At 39.7% G+C, this 17347-nt stretch overlaps 1 protein-coding gene across 1 annotated transcript in view; it reads right to left on the bottom strand.

Annotated features, from left to right (window-relative positions):
• Window positions 1-113: 113 nt before the first annotated feature.
• Window positions 114-17347, bottom strand: part of LAMB1 (laminin subunit beta 1) — a 62731-nt gene continuing 45497 nt past the window's right edge. Inside the window, exons 25-33 of the mRNA XM_007422108.4 lie at window positions 15156-15340; window positions 13817-14058; window positions 9539-9742; window positions 9082-9226; window positions 7889-8096; window positions 7245-7386; window positions 4792-4968; window positions 3489-3648; window positions 114-3223 (exon numbers count right to left, since the gene is read on the bottom strand). Of these exons, the coding sequence (XP_007422170.2) occupies window positions 3090-3223; window positions 3489-3648; window positions 4792-4968; window positions 7245-7386; window positions 7889-8096; window positions 9082-9226; window positions 9539-9742; window positions 13817-14058; window positions 15156-15340 (1597 nt within the window). The 3' untranslated portion in view covers window positions 114-3089. The remainder of the gene's footprint in view (window positions 3224-3488; window positions 3649-4791; window positions 4969-7244; window positions 7387-7888; window positions 8097-9081; window positions 9227-9538; window positions 9743-13816; window positions 14059-15155; window positions 15341-17347) is intronic.

Genomic DNA, 17347 nt, shown 5'->3' with positions numbered 1-17347 from the left:
CTGAATCTTCCAGTCAGCTTCATTGGATGACCCCTAGTCATAGTGTTTTGGGAGAGGGGAAAAAACTCTATTTTCTCCATGCGATTCGTGATGCTACACCTCTTGATCAAGTCTTTGCTCAGTTGCCTTTTTTTTTTCAAGCTAAAGATTCCCAAACATTCTAGCCTCTCCTTATTGGGAAGATGTATGAGATTTTCCCATCTCAATCATATCCTTTTTCAAAGGTATTCTAGAGATGGATGCATTGTAGATTGGTAGAAGGGCATTACAAAACTGGCAGTTTTATTTTCAGTCCCTGTTAACAGCTGTCACACACTTTGCCTGGTTAGACCACTTGGATCCCCATTAATAAGTGAAGGGTTTTTTTTTCTCTTAATGCAAATTTCTTTACACTTCCTGAAATGGACTTTTTGCCATTTGATGGACCTTTTATCCAGTTTAAAGGGAGCATTCTGGAGCTCTTCACAATCATGTTGGGTTTTATTACCCTTAATATTTTGACATCATCTGCAAGTTTGGCCAGCTTGTTACTTATCCCTAAATCAGGATCTTTATGAACAAGTTAAAAAACACCAGTCCCAACATAGATTCTGGAGGAATTCCACTGAAAGGAATTCCCTCTGAGAAAATTATCCTACTTTTTGCTTTGCTTTGCTTTACTTTTTTGCAATCCACAGAAAGACATCCCATGACTGCTAAATTTACTCAAGCACTTTTGATGAGGTACTCAGCTTTTTGAAAATCCAAGAATATAGATCACAACTATGCTGATACATGTCTATATTCAATGCCTACAACTTCCTGGATCCCCTGAGTCCCTATTTAAAATTTGGGGCAAAGTCATTTGGACTTTGCCATTTGAGGGACAAATTGAATGAACCAGGAGATCAGCAGTTTCCTATTTGAGTTCTTTAAGAAATGACCTAGAACATCTTTTGCTACCTTAGTATGTTTTAGTTCCAATAATCTTTTCAAAGTCAGTATAGGCTCAGGTACCTGTCTCTATCTTCTGTTGTGAAGGTAAAACCAAAGAATTCATTTGGTTTCTCTGCAATATTCATGTATTTCTTGAGGACTGCTTTTACTCCCTCTATGGATTTTGTTTTTAATTATAATTTCTATCACTCTGACTCATCTTTTACTTGGTTTATTATTATCAATCTACACTTTGTGTTCCTTTTCAGTCTTCTTGTTCAGGCAGGCTTTCGTTTTCCTGAAGGAGCAGTCTTAATGTTTACAGCTTCTGATTGTATCAGAAAGCTATGGTGGCCTCTCATACTGTGGAATACACTCCAATTGATCTTTAGTTTGTCATGTCTGTTTACCTTCTAGTAACATTGGTCTTATTCTTGTATTTTCTAAAAGATCTATCCTTCCAAACAGGCTCAGCACCTGTTGTATATCCTCCAGGATCAGTTTAAAAGCTGCTCTGTCACTTCTGTTATGTACCAGTAGCCTGGCTCCATATCAGGTCAAGTGGCGCTCATCTCTCTGAACAGATTTGACCGAAACCTAAAAGTTCCCCAGTGTCAACAAATCTCAACCCCCCTGCCTGGCATAACCTCCCTGTCCATGTGTTGGGACAATAGGCTGTCTAGCTGGTCCAACATACAGAACAGGTAACAGTTGTGAGAATGCTATCTTGATGCTCTTGAACTTCATTCTAGTGGTCTAAATTTGGATTCCAAGATTGTCAACGAAATTTTCCAATGTTGGTGCCAACATGGACCACAAGCACTGCCTCGTCTTAGCGCTATCCAACAACTTACCTAGATATATGATGTCCAGAATTTTTCTTCCAGGAAGGCAAGTCACCATATTATCTACATACCTGGCATAAACCCAATTACCCATGTTTCTAATAACCCACAACCATCATTGGTATAAGAGGATCTGGGTTCTTGATCTAAAGATACAATATTTCCTACAGGAACATCTCATCCTCAGAGTGATGTCCTCCTTCCCCAAGATCCTATTTCTCCTTGAGAACAAAGGAGGTGTTATCTTAGAAGTGGGACAAAATCATCACATCTAGAAGATCTCATTTATATACCTGTCTGCCTGAGTCCCCAGTTCAGCTGTGTTAGTTTTCATGGAACAGACTTGTTAACTGAGAGCCAACAGCAAAATGCACAAACCATTTGACATGCAGAGAGTTGTACATTTAACACTCTAGAATAAACTGGAGAGCATCCTGCTCCCTTCCCAGCTGTCTACCATCTTACTAGTTCTTTTTGGTAGGTTTGTTTTTCTTCTTTAGGAACTGTTTGAATTAAAGGATAGCCCCTATCTAAAGTTTTACAGAGACTGGAGTTCATTCATAAACCCGGTAAATTTACCTTGATGCTCATTCTCTGGCAGTGGGAGATCAGTAGCTTTCATCCCCTTGCAATATTCTCTCCCAAAACTTTGGTTCCTGTTCACCCTCCTTGCTCACTCACTTTCATCACAATGCTGAACTGCCATTGTTTTTCTAGTGCTGGCTGGGACTAAGCTGATGGTTAAGGATTATAGTTCCTCTTACTAATTTATGAATCAGTTGTAGCTTTAAAACCCTCCCTCGCAGACTCTCTGGTTAGCAAACTCACAGCCTTACCCAATTAGCCGATCAACCTTCTGGAAACATAGCTGATAAGCTCCACAACGTTACCAGCTCGTTGTAAAATGTGTGTTTCTGTTTGTTCTCTTGTTTGCTTGCTCTGATCAGAAGCTCTCAGCTCCCCTCTTTTCAAAGAAAGTTGGCATGAGACTGTTCAGTTTATGTGCTGAATTGTATATTGGAACATTTGGCTTCCTCAAGTCAAAATTAAGTGGTTAAAAACCCCATGTTTAATGCTAGGATTTTATTAGCAGAATCAAAGGGTTAATTACTATTTGGGATAATAAAAGTAACATTGGAATGAGACTAACTTGGGTTAAATGAGGCATATACTTGGTTACAAAGTAGTATTTTATTTTAGAAAGCAAGAAAAAAAAATTGCTGGCATCTGGTCAGATTATGACAGGTTCCGTATCAATTTAAGACCTGTCTTCAAATGAAAGTTTTTTGGGTTTTTTTCCCCTAAGCCCTTTGTTTCCTTTTCCAATTCCTAGCAAGTGCTATAAATTGCAACTCTTTGACTAATGGCTTGCAAGAGGCCCCGGACAGTTTCTTCCAATTCCATTACTTGTTTAGCTTTCTCTTCCAGAATTTTTTGATTCTTTTCATATGTGTCTTCCAATTCTGCAAGAAGAAAGAACATGGAACATTGGCATTTTAGCAGCAACACAGAGGGGGTAGTTTGAGAAATGCACTAAGATGCAATTGGGAACAAACCAAGTTTCATTCTACCAGTGCTTTGGCTTCATTAAAGAGAGAAACAGCTCTGTTTGATGATGAATGTTTTGCATCTCTAGAAATGCCAGAGGACAGAAAAGAATGCTTTCCTGTAATTGAAAACAAGTTTTTTTCTAAAAAAATGTCAACAGTCTTCCCCCATATTGCATACCTCTGAGAAGCTGAAGTTTGCTGTTTGCTTGATCTAACAAAATTTTAGCTTCATTTTGCAGTTCTTCTGCTTTCTTCCTGGCATTTGCAGACTCCCCTGTTTTCTTGGCAATTAAGTTTTCTACTGTTTTGTATTTCTCATTCACACTGTCATCTAGTATCTATAATTTGAGAGAGAGACAGACAGATGTGCAAGGTGATAATATTACTCAAAACAATTGTCAGTGTCCATTCCTTTTGCTTAACATCCTTGCCTTTAATACAGCTACAGTGCAGTTTGGATCTATCAGATGCAGAACCCACAAGCATCCAAAACAGAGTTTACAAAGAGATTCTTAAAAAAAAAAATCAACTTTATCTTGCTACTTCCATTATGCCATCCAGATATGGGATAAAGGAAGGCATATACTGTAGGACAGGAGAGGAAAAATATTATCAGTTGTGGTTGAATGTTAGGGCCTGTTCAACTGAATCACAACAGAACAAGACTGGAGGTTCGCATATTTAGCACTGAAAAGAGCACTGCTGTGATGTTCTTGACTGAGTAGGTTGTGTAATAAAATTTCCTTCAAGGAATTCCCCTTGACATCACTGCTTTTAAGCAGCAATAGGCTAGCTTAATGGTTCGCTTTATAAATAACTGAACTGAACCCTTAAGAAAATAACACTGATCATCACTTTTCAGATGTTAAGAAGAAAAACGTAGCTTGTGATATGGAAAAGGGTTTAAAAGTACATTTTAATATGCTTTTCCCAAACCTAATGCCTTCCAGGTCTGCTTAGATTGCAGGTCCCAAACATCATAACCAACATAGCTCCAACCTACCTGGGAGATACCAGATTGGGGAAGGCTATTCTAGTCTATTTAGTTATTTATTTAAAGAAGAGCACGGCCAACCGTGCTAGTTTCCAAATCTGCCTTATTTGGGAGACATCCAATATAACAACTAGGTCTTCTTATGAGTTGTTGCTTTGCATTGTGGGCATCCGCAGGATGGTGCTGCTCTCATCAAAATGACAGAAGCAGCGTTGTGCCATCGCACCGTAAGATCCACCCCTTTTGTAACTGCATGGGACGTCACACCACATACCCCAAAGGGCTGGGGCTTGTGTTGTAATGCCACAATGCTCCTTTCCTCATTCTGCACCTTTGACAGTGCTGCCTTGCATTATCCATATCCACTGCCTGAAAACATTGAACTTGGAAGAGCTTCTCACAGGAAAAGCAGTATCTTCAGATGAACTACAGCACCCCAGGATATTCCTGTCAGAAACCACTGAAAGACTGCAATGTAAAATCTTACTTTTTGAACATCTGTGGTTGTTCGACTAACAGCAGCAATATTTTCTTCTGCTCCTTTTATCTCCTCCGCGTTTGTGGCAGCCTTTTGTCGAAGCATTTCCACGTTCTTCTCTAGTTCTGCAATGCGCAGTGTCGCATTGCCCAAATTGTCTTCTGCTGTGACTGCTTCAGATTCAATCTAAGAGATTATGAATGGCAGACATAAAAACATGCATGAATTTCTTCTCAAAGTGCTGGGTTTTCAGATTAGTGCAGTTAGTTTTCTAGAGTACAACTTCTACCTATATTGCAACACGCCTTTTCTCCTTTTACTTTCATTGTCACTTCTTGACTCTCTTCTCATAGTTAAAGTTGAGACATTCTTTTTGGAGTCAATGGGATAGAATATTCTGACGGGTAACATTACAGTTCTATAGGACACTTCAATCTCATGGTAAATTTCTTGGAAATTTTAAGCAGGATTTCATATGAAATCCTTCCCTTGTTCCCAGATTTATTAGTATACAGTGTGATGTACCCACTCTTCATAATTTGCTATTCATTACGGTTGTGTCAATAATATGTATGATGTGGAATTTCAAGCATATACTGTGTTGCAAACAGATTCCATATAGGATGAAATGATTATGTCTAATATGGCACCAGAGAAATGGTGTTGATGATATGCTTTAGTGAGATTAATTTTCACTGCTAGGACAACTCTTGCTATGTTGCATGTAATAGAAGAAAGAAGAAAGAGAAGTATAATCATAGAAAAAAAGATTGTTCCAAAAGAGATAGTGGATAACCAAGCCTCAACTCAAATTCAGTGCTGCTGGTTCCTCTACCTTTGGCTTGCTAATCACTAGAACCAGTCTAAAGAGAGAAAAGGAAACTCCCCATGATTTGAATCTTGATGAGGCTATTAATCTACTGCATATATATATAGCCATGATTTAGTGTTTCTCCATCTCAGCCACTTTAAGATATGTAGAATTCAACCCCCAGAATTCCCCAGCCACCATGTTGGCTGGGGAATTCTGAGAGTTGAAGACCATACATCTTAAAGTGGCTGAGGTGGAGAAACATTGATTTAGTGAATAAAAACAGACTAATTCTGGTGTGGATTTGGATACAAAATCTAATGTTATCTATAAAGGACTGGTAAATAGGATTGCAATTTATTGAGTCTGAAAAGTCTTATGTGAGTTTTTTGCTGGAACTGAAGGAGTCAGTTTGGAGTCCACTAATACACACTAAGAGCCAATTTGGTATAATGGTTATAGGGGCTGGGCGAGAAACTAAGGAACCATAAACTCTATTCCTGCTTTAGGCACAAAGCCAGCTGGGTGACTTTGGGCCCATCACGCTGTTTCTCAGCCCTTGGAAGAATAAGACAAGGGCAAACCACTTCTGAAAATGAAATTGTAGGTGTTTGGGGCTTTTTTTCTGAAGTTAGTTGCATTTGCGTGGTTACACATCCTTTGTTCTGTGTACCTCTTAGCCCATTTCCTTATTATACTTATAGCAACTTATAGCTACACCCAGTTATCATTGAGGCAATTTAAAGCCTATTCTTATTATTGTTGCATCAGCATAATGATAATGGATGAATCTAGAATACATTATAAATCACTAGCAAGAGAATGGTGTTAGAAATAGATAATGAAAAGATCAGAAACCGGTGAAATAGCTGATTAGGAGTGCTACAAGTTGTAATGTAGCATGTCTGCTGAGTCCTAGGTAGGGAAGACTGATGTAGAGACAAGGCTGGCCCTCAATCTAATTCAGAGGAGTGATGGTTATCATAACGCTACCTACTGAGATACTTTTTTCACAGTTAATGTGGAAAAGGTACCGTTGATGCCAGTGATTAGCCCAGATACTGGCCATGTGGCTAACAGAATCAAGCCTTAACCTAGGTCACTGACATAACAGCTGTCTGTTGCCCACTCCTAAAGTCTCAGTGATACTTAAGCAGCAGCAATAGCAAGGAAGAGAGCAAGGGCTAAATGCTCCCATCATATGTTTTGGAAGATGATGTCAAGCTCACTCAAAGGACAATATAATAGCAACAGAAGCTTTATTCCACTCCAACGTCACTGTTTTTCTGCTAATCTGTTCCAGGTTGTGTATTCCCCCCCACCCCCAGTTTCCATAATTTAGTCAGAACTGGGACTTGCTTGAAGAAGCAATGTTGAAATTAGCTCATAATAATGTTTAGTGCACACCCCATACAATTTTGCAAAGAGGAAACGTTATCTTCCAGTATTGACAATCTACTATGACATTTTTACTATAATGAGAGCAGTTCACTGTGTGTTCTACCTACAGAATCACATTACAAGTGGGCTTCATGCATAAGATAGAAACAAGCAAAAGGAGATATATATCAACTGTGCATTTTCCTCTGACATCTTGGTAGTAATCTCCTTAACTCACTATTTCCAAATTATTTAGGAAATCTAAACTTACAGAGGTAATTAAGTTTTGCGTTCCTTGAATATCTTCATTTGCTAGTCTGATAGCCTTTTCAGCTGTAGTTTGGGCTTTTCCAGCTTCTTCCAGAGCTTCTTTGACCATATCCGCTGTGACTTTAACATCTGTTGCACTTTTACTGATTAATGGACATGAACAATGTTAAAGAGATTCTTTTAAAACAAGGATTTGTTCCTGTATCAGAGAACATATATTTCAATTTGCTCTTTGTATTTATGTCCTAACGTTATTTGTGAACATTTTAGATAGTGAAAGATGTTCACATGTATTCCTCAGCTCTGTGAGGACATCTTCCCCAGAATAGGTACAGTACAGAATAAAATGTCCCAATCCACATTCTTTCTTACACTCTCAAGGGTGTCTCTAGTACCCGTTAACAGCAGCAGTAAGGACAAAAATGTAAAAACACTACAAATGATTGCGCTTTTCAGAATTTCAATCAGACTGAGTGAATAGGTGAATCTTTCTCTTTGGAGAAGCACTGAAGATTGGATTCATCTGTCTCCTCCAGGGAGATCTGCCACTTCCAAGTTTAATTATATCCATGGAAGAACAATCTTAGATTTCTGCTGGTGCAAAAGAAAGTCTACTACAGAAAGAACGAGGCATTTTTTTTGTACCTGGCTTTTTTAGCTTCATCTAACAGTGTCTTTGCCCTTGCGATATCTCCAGCACTCTGCTGAAGGACCGTCTCCACATCAGAAAGACTTTCCACACGGTCACGAATGTTATCTGCCAGGGTTTGCAATTGCTCAGGTGTGCTAGGCATCTCCATGTTGAGTACTTCATTAGCAACTGCTTCAATGCTCTCAAGATCAGCACTGTCTTCTGTTAGGAAGATGAGCAGAAAGCAATGAATGAGGTAATGGAAGATGGTTCCCTTAATTTTTCATACTGAAATGTCAAATTGCTGACAGAATCTCATGGGCTCGAAACAGAAACTTAACAGCACTACTTTAAAGTGAAAAAATCCACTCTTTTTAGAGCTTAAAGCTCCATCTTTGACAGATATCCAAAAGTGAAAGGAACCTTATATGTCATCAAGTGACAGAGTATTCAGAAGACAAGCTCATCGCATGGCAGATGTAGGTAAAAGCCTCATCAAAAATTAAATGTGACTAATTTTCAATTAATGACCAGTGACAGAAAATAATGGTCATGGTGAGGAATGATTATTCAGTGAGCATGCTTTTTATGCAGAAGTTTCCATTCAAGCTGGAAAACCAATAATCTGACTTGGTATTAGCTGTCTGTGTCCATATATCCAATCTCTGATTAATTAATGTTTATAGAGATATACTCTATTTCTATAATTTGAATAAAAGTAGTAGTGAACGTTTTCCACAAAGGGTGAGCAAACCAGAATTCTTCAAGTGCTGGGTAAATATTGTGCTTTTTCAGCCATCAAAAGCAGATGTCTATCAAGAGTTGTGCAACCATCTCTCCTGGTAACCTCCAGAAAGGTTGGGTCAGCTCTCATAATTCAAAACCAGGACTTTCTGGCGGAGAGTATGGGAACTGAAATCCAACATATCTAAAGGATACCCAGTGGTGTATATAAAGGAGAGCACGTGCATGCTCTCGCCTAGAAAAAGGCCATGCAGATGAAGTTGCTGAGGAACTCATGAAAGCAGAGACTGAATAGCTAGACACAGAGGGCTAAGGAAAACCAGCGTTCACCAACCAACTTGAAACAGCCAATTTTTGACTCTAGGAAGGCTGTCAGTGCTTTGAATTAATGAGTCAAAAAGAGGAAGTCGCTCTCCAGACAGATGCATGCCAGCAGCCTTAGCCACATTAAAACAATACTTACTCATTAGAAATTCTCTGATCTGCTTAATGAGATTTCTCAGATCCTTGTTGCTCCTATCTACTTGCTCCTTGGTGGCATTGGTTTTCAGCAGAACATCTTGCGCGTTCTGCTTCGCTTCATCCGCTCTTTGTTTTGCTTCTGAAACCTAAGTGATGTAAGCAGGCCTCTATTTACAACTGCTAACAAAGCCCATTTCTAACTGAAAATAAATACTGACAGAGACATTAACTGATTCTGAAGCTGTAAGAGTGACTCGCATAAAACAGAATCCTCTCAAAACAATACAGGTATCTTTTTACCTCTTCTTCACACAGGCAAATCTATGTAAGCTACGTATTGTTCGAAAGCACTTACTGAAATCATATCATGTGAAACGTTAAAACGTGCTTGTTCTTGCCTTGAGTTGTCCATAAACTTATTTTCTAGTCATTAAGGGCTGAGCGGTTGAAATAATTACCATCTTGGAGAGCTGTTCCACCTCTGCCAAAGCACTCAGGATGTCTCTGTCAAAATCTATCGCTTTCTGCCAGGCGGTGTGGGCCACGGTCACCAAGCCCTCACATCCTGGCCCTCCACATTTCTTTTTCCCATCTTCAGTTCGGCAGCTCAACCCACCACATTTGGAATCAGCACAGGAAGCCCCCAGGGGCGTTCCGCACATCTGCAATTGAAAGGATTAAACAGAGGAAAGAGTCAAAGGTTATCACACTTTCAAAACAGTGAAGAGCCAGCTCCTTAAAGCACTACAACACCCCAGGGCAATGCGCTAAAGCAACTTTTGAAACTTTTGCAACTTTCAAACCCTCCCTGCCTGCCCTCCCCACCCCCCCAAAGCAAAGGCAATTGTGAAATGCTTTATTCCCAAGAACACAAAGGATCAGAGCTCCATCGTTATAATCTTAGCTGTTCTAGAGCTCATTACAGGAACAATGTTATTGTGGTAGGTCAGCCGGCTGGATGTCTTTCACACAACCCTGTTGGACCAGCTCACAATCCATCAAGATAGCAGGAAGCTGAAACACAGTGGAGCCTCAGAGAGGGGCTTAGATAAACATTTTGGTCTCCCCAGGATCCATAAGATGAGACTGAGAAACATATGATAACCATTCCACATTTTTGAACTTTCGAAAGAAGAAAAGCCATGGAGGCTCTTAAACCAGATAAGAACAACAGTGGGTTGGTTTGTTGGCATTTGGTGGAATTAACACTGTCTTCCCAAGCGGTTTGCTCCAGCAAGAAAACAAATTTTGGCATCCGTTTTTCCCCTAAAGCAAACCTCTGCTTCTGGAAGGGGAAAACTGGAGGCAAAAACTAGCAAACAAAACCGAAACCGGACCACAGTTAAGTTCTCCCCTGCCTAATTCACGGTGCCTGTCCCTTTGCTTGTTATTTGCTTTAAAACATTCAAAAGGACAGAAATGCAATCAGGCATTTCTTATCGGCAATGGAGCCTAGCTGTCTAGGTAGTTGCTGACGTAAGACTGGGCCTGGATCAGACTAAAGGACTACCTATCCCAGCAGAGTGACCAATCAAAATGGCAATGGGAAGTTCACAAACAAAACAGGCCACGGTCCCCTCTTGTCCCCCTATGGCTGGTATTAAGAGGTACCACATCGCTCTGTCATGATTAACAGCTGCCGATAACCTTTACTCTCAACTCATTTGTTTGGTCTGATCTTAAATCCATCTTCAGATCCTGGATTAGAGGGTGCCTTAGCTGAATCATGCCACAACCTCCTTTTGAACCCCCCATATTATTCAACTAAATCAACTGACCCTCCGTTGTATTACAGGAAGAAAATCTGTTTTCCACTTTCCCCACCTCGTGCTTATTTTACACACCCAACCTGTCTTTCTTTCCTCAGCAAAGTCCCAAGTCGTGCCATTTTTCCTTAAAGAAGAACTGCTTCCACTCCGTCAGATTAAACCCACAGAATACAATTGTCGCACATTGTTTATGCCCACTTAAACAGTGGATTGTTTTTGTGAACCAAGACAACATTTGGGTACGTAGAATGATATTATGCACTTCTAATACCCGTCAAACACAGGGTGTTGCCTGTAAGAAAAATGCCTAGAATTTTTTTAAAGGATTTTATTAGAATTCTTCCCTTTGGGAAAATAAATCTCTAGGCCAATTTTTCTTGTTTTATGTAGGAGACAATACACAAAATGGATGTTGTATATCCACACAACTGAATGTTGGAAATGGCAACCTCAAAGATACATGGAAGCATTTTGAACATACAGAATTCCTTAGATTGATGCAATTCTTTTTTTTTTTTCACTATAATTTTTATGGAAGTTATCTTGGTTCTGTGGCTTCCTGAATTATCAATTACATGGATAACCAATGTGGTGTATGAGATTATTTTTCTCTGTTTGCAGCCATGCTATGATCTCTATTTCATCCCCAGGGCATTTAAAATTTATCTGAAACCACTGAGAGAATCTATGGAGAAATAGAGAGAAAAGGGTCAGTCAATTTGCTTCCTCATTTTCAACAGAATTAAATGAGACAGTGAGCACTATGAAGCCGTGTCTGGATGGAGGTAGTAAAACAATGCTCAGTTGAAACTAGACCAGTGATTCTCAACCTTAGCAACTTTAAGATGTGTGGACTTCAATTCCCAGAATTCCCCAGCCAGCATTTCTTCTTTCCCACTTCACAACAAAAAATACAGATGAATTGAATTCACCTTATTATCCTGTATGTCTATAGCCCCGTTCATACCGGTGACTTCTTCTCCTCTCAGAGGCCACGCCAATCCAGGTTAGAGCACAGCACGATGATACGTGGTGCCCTTTTCATTCTATAAATCAGTGTTTCTCAAGCTTGGCAACTTTAAGACTTGTGGACTTCAACTCCCAGAATTCCCCAGCACACACCTTAAAGTTGCCATGGTTAAGAAACACTGAACTAGACAAAATATTGTTCCTAGGTAGGGATGTGCAAATCACATCCTGTTTCCCTGTTCCCGTTTGGTGGGTGGTTATCTTGCCTAAAGATTCCCCCACCCCTTTTAAAATGAAAAATCCATCCCTCCAAATTAGAGGACTCAATCCGAGGGGTTTGAGGTGGATTACCATCTTCTCTTTCAATTAAAGCAAGATGAGATCTAGGGGGAAAAGTGTGAATTTTCAGGAAGTGCTGCAGGAGGCAAAATTTCGAAAAGAGCAGAACTCTAGTTGTCGTGAGTCTATAGTATGTTTTAATCCTCCCAGGAGCCTACAATGCAGTCTTTTCCTTGCCAGCAAAAGGCCTCTCCATTTTCATCTTCCATGGCGTTTTAATCCATCCACTTTTCAAAACTCTGTTTACATCCTGGAACAACTTTTATTTCACACTAGTTTTATTATTCTATTGCTCAGTTCAGGTTCCTTTATATTTTTGCTTTGTTTTTATGCTGGGTGGACGGAAGCTTGATCTTTTCCACCTCTTAGAGATCTTCAGTGATAAGAGGATAGAAATACCGAAATAAATAAATAATCCTGGGTGGGCCCTTCTAAGTTTCCTATCTTCTGCAACAAGGTGGGTGGTAATTAGGAAAAAGGTCTTCCCTGCTGAAGTGTCGCGACAGTGGAATGTATTTTGGCACCAAGAGGAGATATTCTTTGTCTGATCAGGCTTTTCAGCGTAATCCTAGGATTTTACGTATGCTTGGTGGTTCAGCTCCTGGCTTTGCTCTTCAATACGCACTGTTTTATCCTTACAAACAATTCTTGCTGTTAAAATAAAATTATGAGACACCCCAAAAACTCTCAGACCAGTATAGCAAGGCACCAATACTGTTAATAGGTAAGACATGTAAAGCTAAACCGAAGAATGCCTACTTTTGCCATTCATACAAATTGTGAAATTTCCATTTTTGGGGTATGCAAAATTCTGATCTGGGAATGAAAAGGTTTACAGGACTTGGATTATTTAAAGAAGAAAAGCTTGGACCATATGACAGATAGTCATCGCTTACCAATGGTATTTGAGACTGGGAAGCCTGTCGCTAAGTGACACAGTCGTAAAGCATGATGTCATGTGACAGCACCAACTTATAACGGCAGTTGTGGGAGTTCCAGTTGCTGTTGTTAGGCAAATCTCATGCGATCTCAGCGTCCCGCAGTCACATGATCACCATTTGCGACCTCCTTCTGTCTTCCCCGCTGACTTTGTCAGTCAGAAGCTGGCAGTGAAAGTCACAAATGGCGATCACATGACCACGAGGTGTTGCAATGTCTTAATGGTGAGCTGGTTGCTGAGCCCCCGAGTTGTGATCACATGACTGTGGGGATGCTGTGGCAGCCACAACTACAAGGATCCATTGTAAGTCCTCATTCAGCACTGTCGTAACTTTGAATGGTCACTGAATGAGTGGACATTAAGCAAGGACTACCTGCACCTGTTGGGTTACATGTCTCAATGATTCTTTGATTTTACAGATGCATAAGATGGTCTTTGTCAATAAACTGTCTCCTATAATGCGGACTTTATGCATCTGGAATTACTTAAAGTTTTCTATGTGTGCATTTCATTTTTATGTTTTCACTGGTACAATGACCTGTCTAATCCATGGCACTCTATCTGGCATTTCATTTATATGAAATCTAATTTATCTCAAATCTCATTTATATGCAACAGGTTTCCCTTCATTCCTGACTTCAGTCCTTGTTAATTTTGCCCCCTAAACTCTTAGCCTTTCTGTCCTCGCTGCTCTGATACAGCATTCACAGGATACATACCTTTTCAGACACTTCTGCCAGATCCAGACTCTGCAGCTTTCCTGCAAGTTCATCCAAGAGACGCGACTGCTCTTCTTGTGTAGCCTTGAACTTGGCCTCGGTATCATTGATCAAGCTTTCCACTTCGAGACGCATTTCTGCTGACTGCTCAACAACACTGCCAGGAAGCAAAACTGAAGCATTGGCTCTTTTTTCTGCATCCAGGGACATTTGGAAATATTTAGTGATACTGTCCAAGGCTCCTGAAACATTCAGATGTGAACATGGTTGAACATCCATGTTTGTCTGGTCTTACAGCAATCCAAAGAAAATATATGCTCAAGAACAAGCTGATGAGAAAGCAAGGAGAATTGTTTCTTCCATAAAGCAAGGCCAACATCGTTAGTGTAAAGGTTGCATGACACAGTACGCTTGTTTCTGGTGGCAGTCCAAGACATTCCATCCACTTAGGCACAGTGGTCTGTCTTGAGTATTTATTCCCATCACTCTCTGATTCTAGACATGGGGAACACTAGACTGGAGCAGAGCATCTCTCAAAGCAAGGCACCAGGTACATTTTACAGGAGATACTTAGCTACAACTGCTGCTCCTCCTGGTGCTAACTGAGGTCCTTTAGGAGCCCCATTCCTATCCACTGTCTGAGGGTCAGTCCTGTTTTCATTCATTTGCTGTGTATGGAATGGTTTTATCCCCTCCCTACGCATAGTTACTTTACTTTGCAGAAATTGGTTTCCTTAAACATATGTAGCATTATGTTCCCTCCAGCTTATCTTCCCCCTAAACCAGCATTGTGTGCAACTCTCATTCTCTGCAGAAGATTTGGGAAACCACCTAGTTTTAATAACTCTCTGATGCACTTGCCCTGAGAAGCTCATCCTATTAATGAAATTCCACTGATGTCAACAAAACATCACCAGGATTATCATGGCATTGTTCTTCTGAAACAGCCTTCACTAACCTGGATCTCTCCAACTGGGCTACAACTTCCCTCAGCCTTAATTGGCACATAAGGAATTATGGGACCTGTGGGCCAAGCCTTTCCAATGATTCAGTTTGGAGAAGCTGTCTATGAAATGAAATGCATGATGTAGTCATAATTAAGCATGGCCGAGGGACGATTAAGCCCAGTTGTTTGTTCCACTGAAATCCATTTGACTTTAATTATTTACAATATTTTCACTCTGCTTTTCAAGGCAGATCCTCCTTAAAGCCTTTAGTTTGGGTTAGATTATGTTAAATGTACATGAAATATATCTGCTTAGGATTCCTCGTACTGTCTCCTTTCTTATTAAAAGCCAGAGCTATCCCACCAAAATTCCTCGACGTATAAAATACAAACCTCGAATGTCAGAGATTTTTATGAACTCCAGCTGTTCGGCAAGTTCTTTCACGGCATTGTGTAAGCTCTTGGCATCTGCTTCTAAGGCCGTCAGTTCACTGTCTGCACTGGTGCTCTCATTTGCTACTTTAGATACCTTTTCTTCGACTTCAGTTATCTTTTTTGCCACATCTGTTTTTAACTTCCTGTGAACCCAAGAAAACGTCCATTTACTGTAATGGAACTAAAACCCTATTAGCCGTGAATCTAAATAAATACACATTTCAAATTATTTCCTTTCTTCCCTATCAGTGTAAATTATTTTGTTATAACATTCTTTCCTAAGAGATGGGTTTATCTTTTTTTTTTTTTTGCATTATCATGACTCCATGAACACAAAGCGGAAAAGAGTTCAGGAAAACAGCACTCTTGTATGAGATTTAACCATCTGGATTCCAAAAGTCTGCTGTAATGAACTTGAATATTGCCAACGACATATGTCAGAACATTGGCTCATAGAAAGCATATCTAATTTTTTTCATACCCCCACATAATAAACCATCTGTGTTAAGAACTTTCTTTATAGGCTACAAGACAAACATATTCTGTGAAAGGAAAAGTTGCACAATACAGTCTTTTAAAGTCTCCATGAAGTCTGAAAAATATGCAATAACAGAAATATGAGAGAAATGGCTGTGAAGCAGATTTACTCAAAGGGGAGTTGGACAGATTTCTAATAATGTGTATGAGTAATGTTAGAGTATGGGGCCCCAAACTGGAGAACTGCTCCTTGGATAGGCAAATTATTTGTGAAAATAATATATTTCCATAGGTCCATCCTACAGAAACATGAAAATAGCAGCAGGTAGTTGCTTCACACAGACTAATCTATATAGAACTTAACTTGAGCTTTACTTGAAAAATAAAAGAATAAATCCAAAAGGAACTACAAGTCCTATGGAGGAACACTTAATCAAGATGGAAAGCCTTAGGTTTGGAACCATGTTTAAAAGCTGCAAATAAATCACAGCAATTCTTAACTTCTAACAAAAAATATGTCAGAATGAATACGACTGATGCCCAAATACCTTTCAACGGGATTTCATTTTGGCATTTGTATTGTCAGGAACAAAAGTCTGTGCAGTACACCAGGAAACCCTGATTTCCTTGGATGTTTATCCAAGGTTCCTTGGTGCAAATAGGCAACCCTGCAAGGGAGACTACTATGTAATGTGATCAAGCTGACAACCAAAGACCAAAGGAGGCCATTGCAACAGGACCTTTCCTTGGCCTGCAAGACACGAATGTATACTATGGGTTCTGGGCAGATACTGGACACGTTTCCTTGACTGAAATCACCTTTCTAGAATGTGAGAACATCATCCCACCCCAATTTTTAGTGTTTTTATTTTACCTTCAATTAATAAGGTTCATAAGCTTGGTAGTCCCCAAACCCTTGTTTGTAGGAGCCACCAAATCTGCCAACTGTCTGAGATCATATAGAAGTGCTAATTCCATAAACTGGCATTTCCCTGTGCAAAATAAATACACAGATACAATTTGCAAGGTGGTTGTACAGCCATGCCTACTTTGAACATTAGTTCATGTAACCAGTATTACCAATAGGATCCCAGCTGTGTCCCAAATCAAAGAGCAAAGAGAAGATGCTGTTATGGAAGTGAAACCAGACCTATGGACTAAATGTATGACATGGAAAATGTATACTGGAAATACAGTGTCTAGCAACTATTGAAGCTAAATCAATATTAAATGGTGAAATAGATTATTTTTCAGTAGGACCAAGGTCTGTTGGAAAAGAAGACAATTTATTGGATTACACTGAAAATCTGAAGAGATTATTTGGCTGTCAATCAACAGGCAATGGTGTGATTAAGCTACCTAACATATCTCTCATGTGACAGCTGAACTGCAGTTAACAACTGATGCATCAACAAATTTATCAGCCTTGCCATTTTGCCTCCCACACTGAAAAGAGGAACAACAAGGAAGACTATATACAGAATCAATAAGGATATTTCCTTGCTAATTTTTAGATACCCTCACCATTTCCATTCAAATTCATTATAAATGTTGTTTGCCACAATGCTTCCACCTTTTCTCCCCTCCTCTCTGTAGTTCTTATTAAAATAACTCAACAACGAGATACCCAGTTCTCCATGGTTGAGCTAACGGCAAGCAACGTTATTTATGTT

This window comes from Python bivittatus, unplaced genomic scaffold (genome assembly GCF_059951505.1).
Source record: "Python bivittatus isolate LINGU-HERP-01145 unplaced genomic scaffold, Pbiv_v1 ctg000010_np1212, whole genome shotgun sequence".
In the NCBI taxonomy this organism is placed as follows: Eukaryota; Metazoa; Chordata; class Lepidosauria; order Squamata; family Pythonidae; genus Python; species Python bivittatus.
This window is presented reverse-complemented; position numbering and strand designations above follow the sequence as displayed.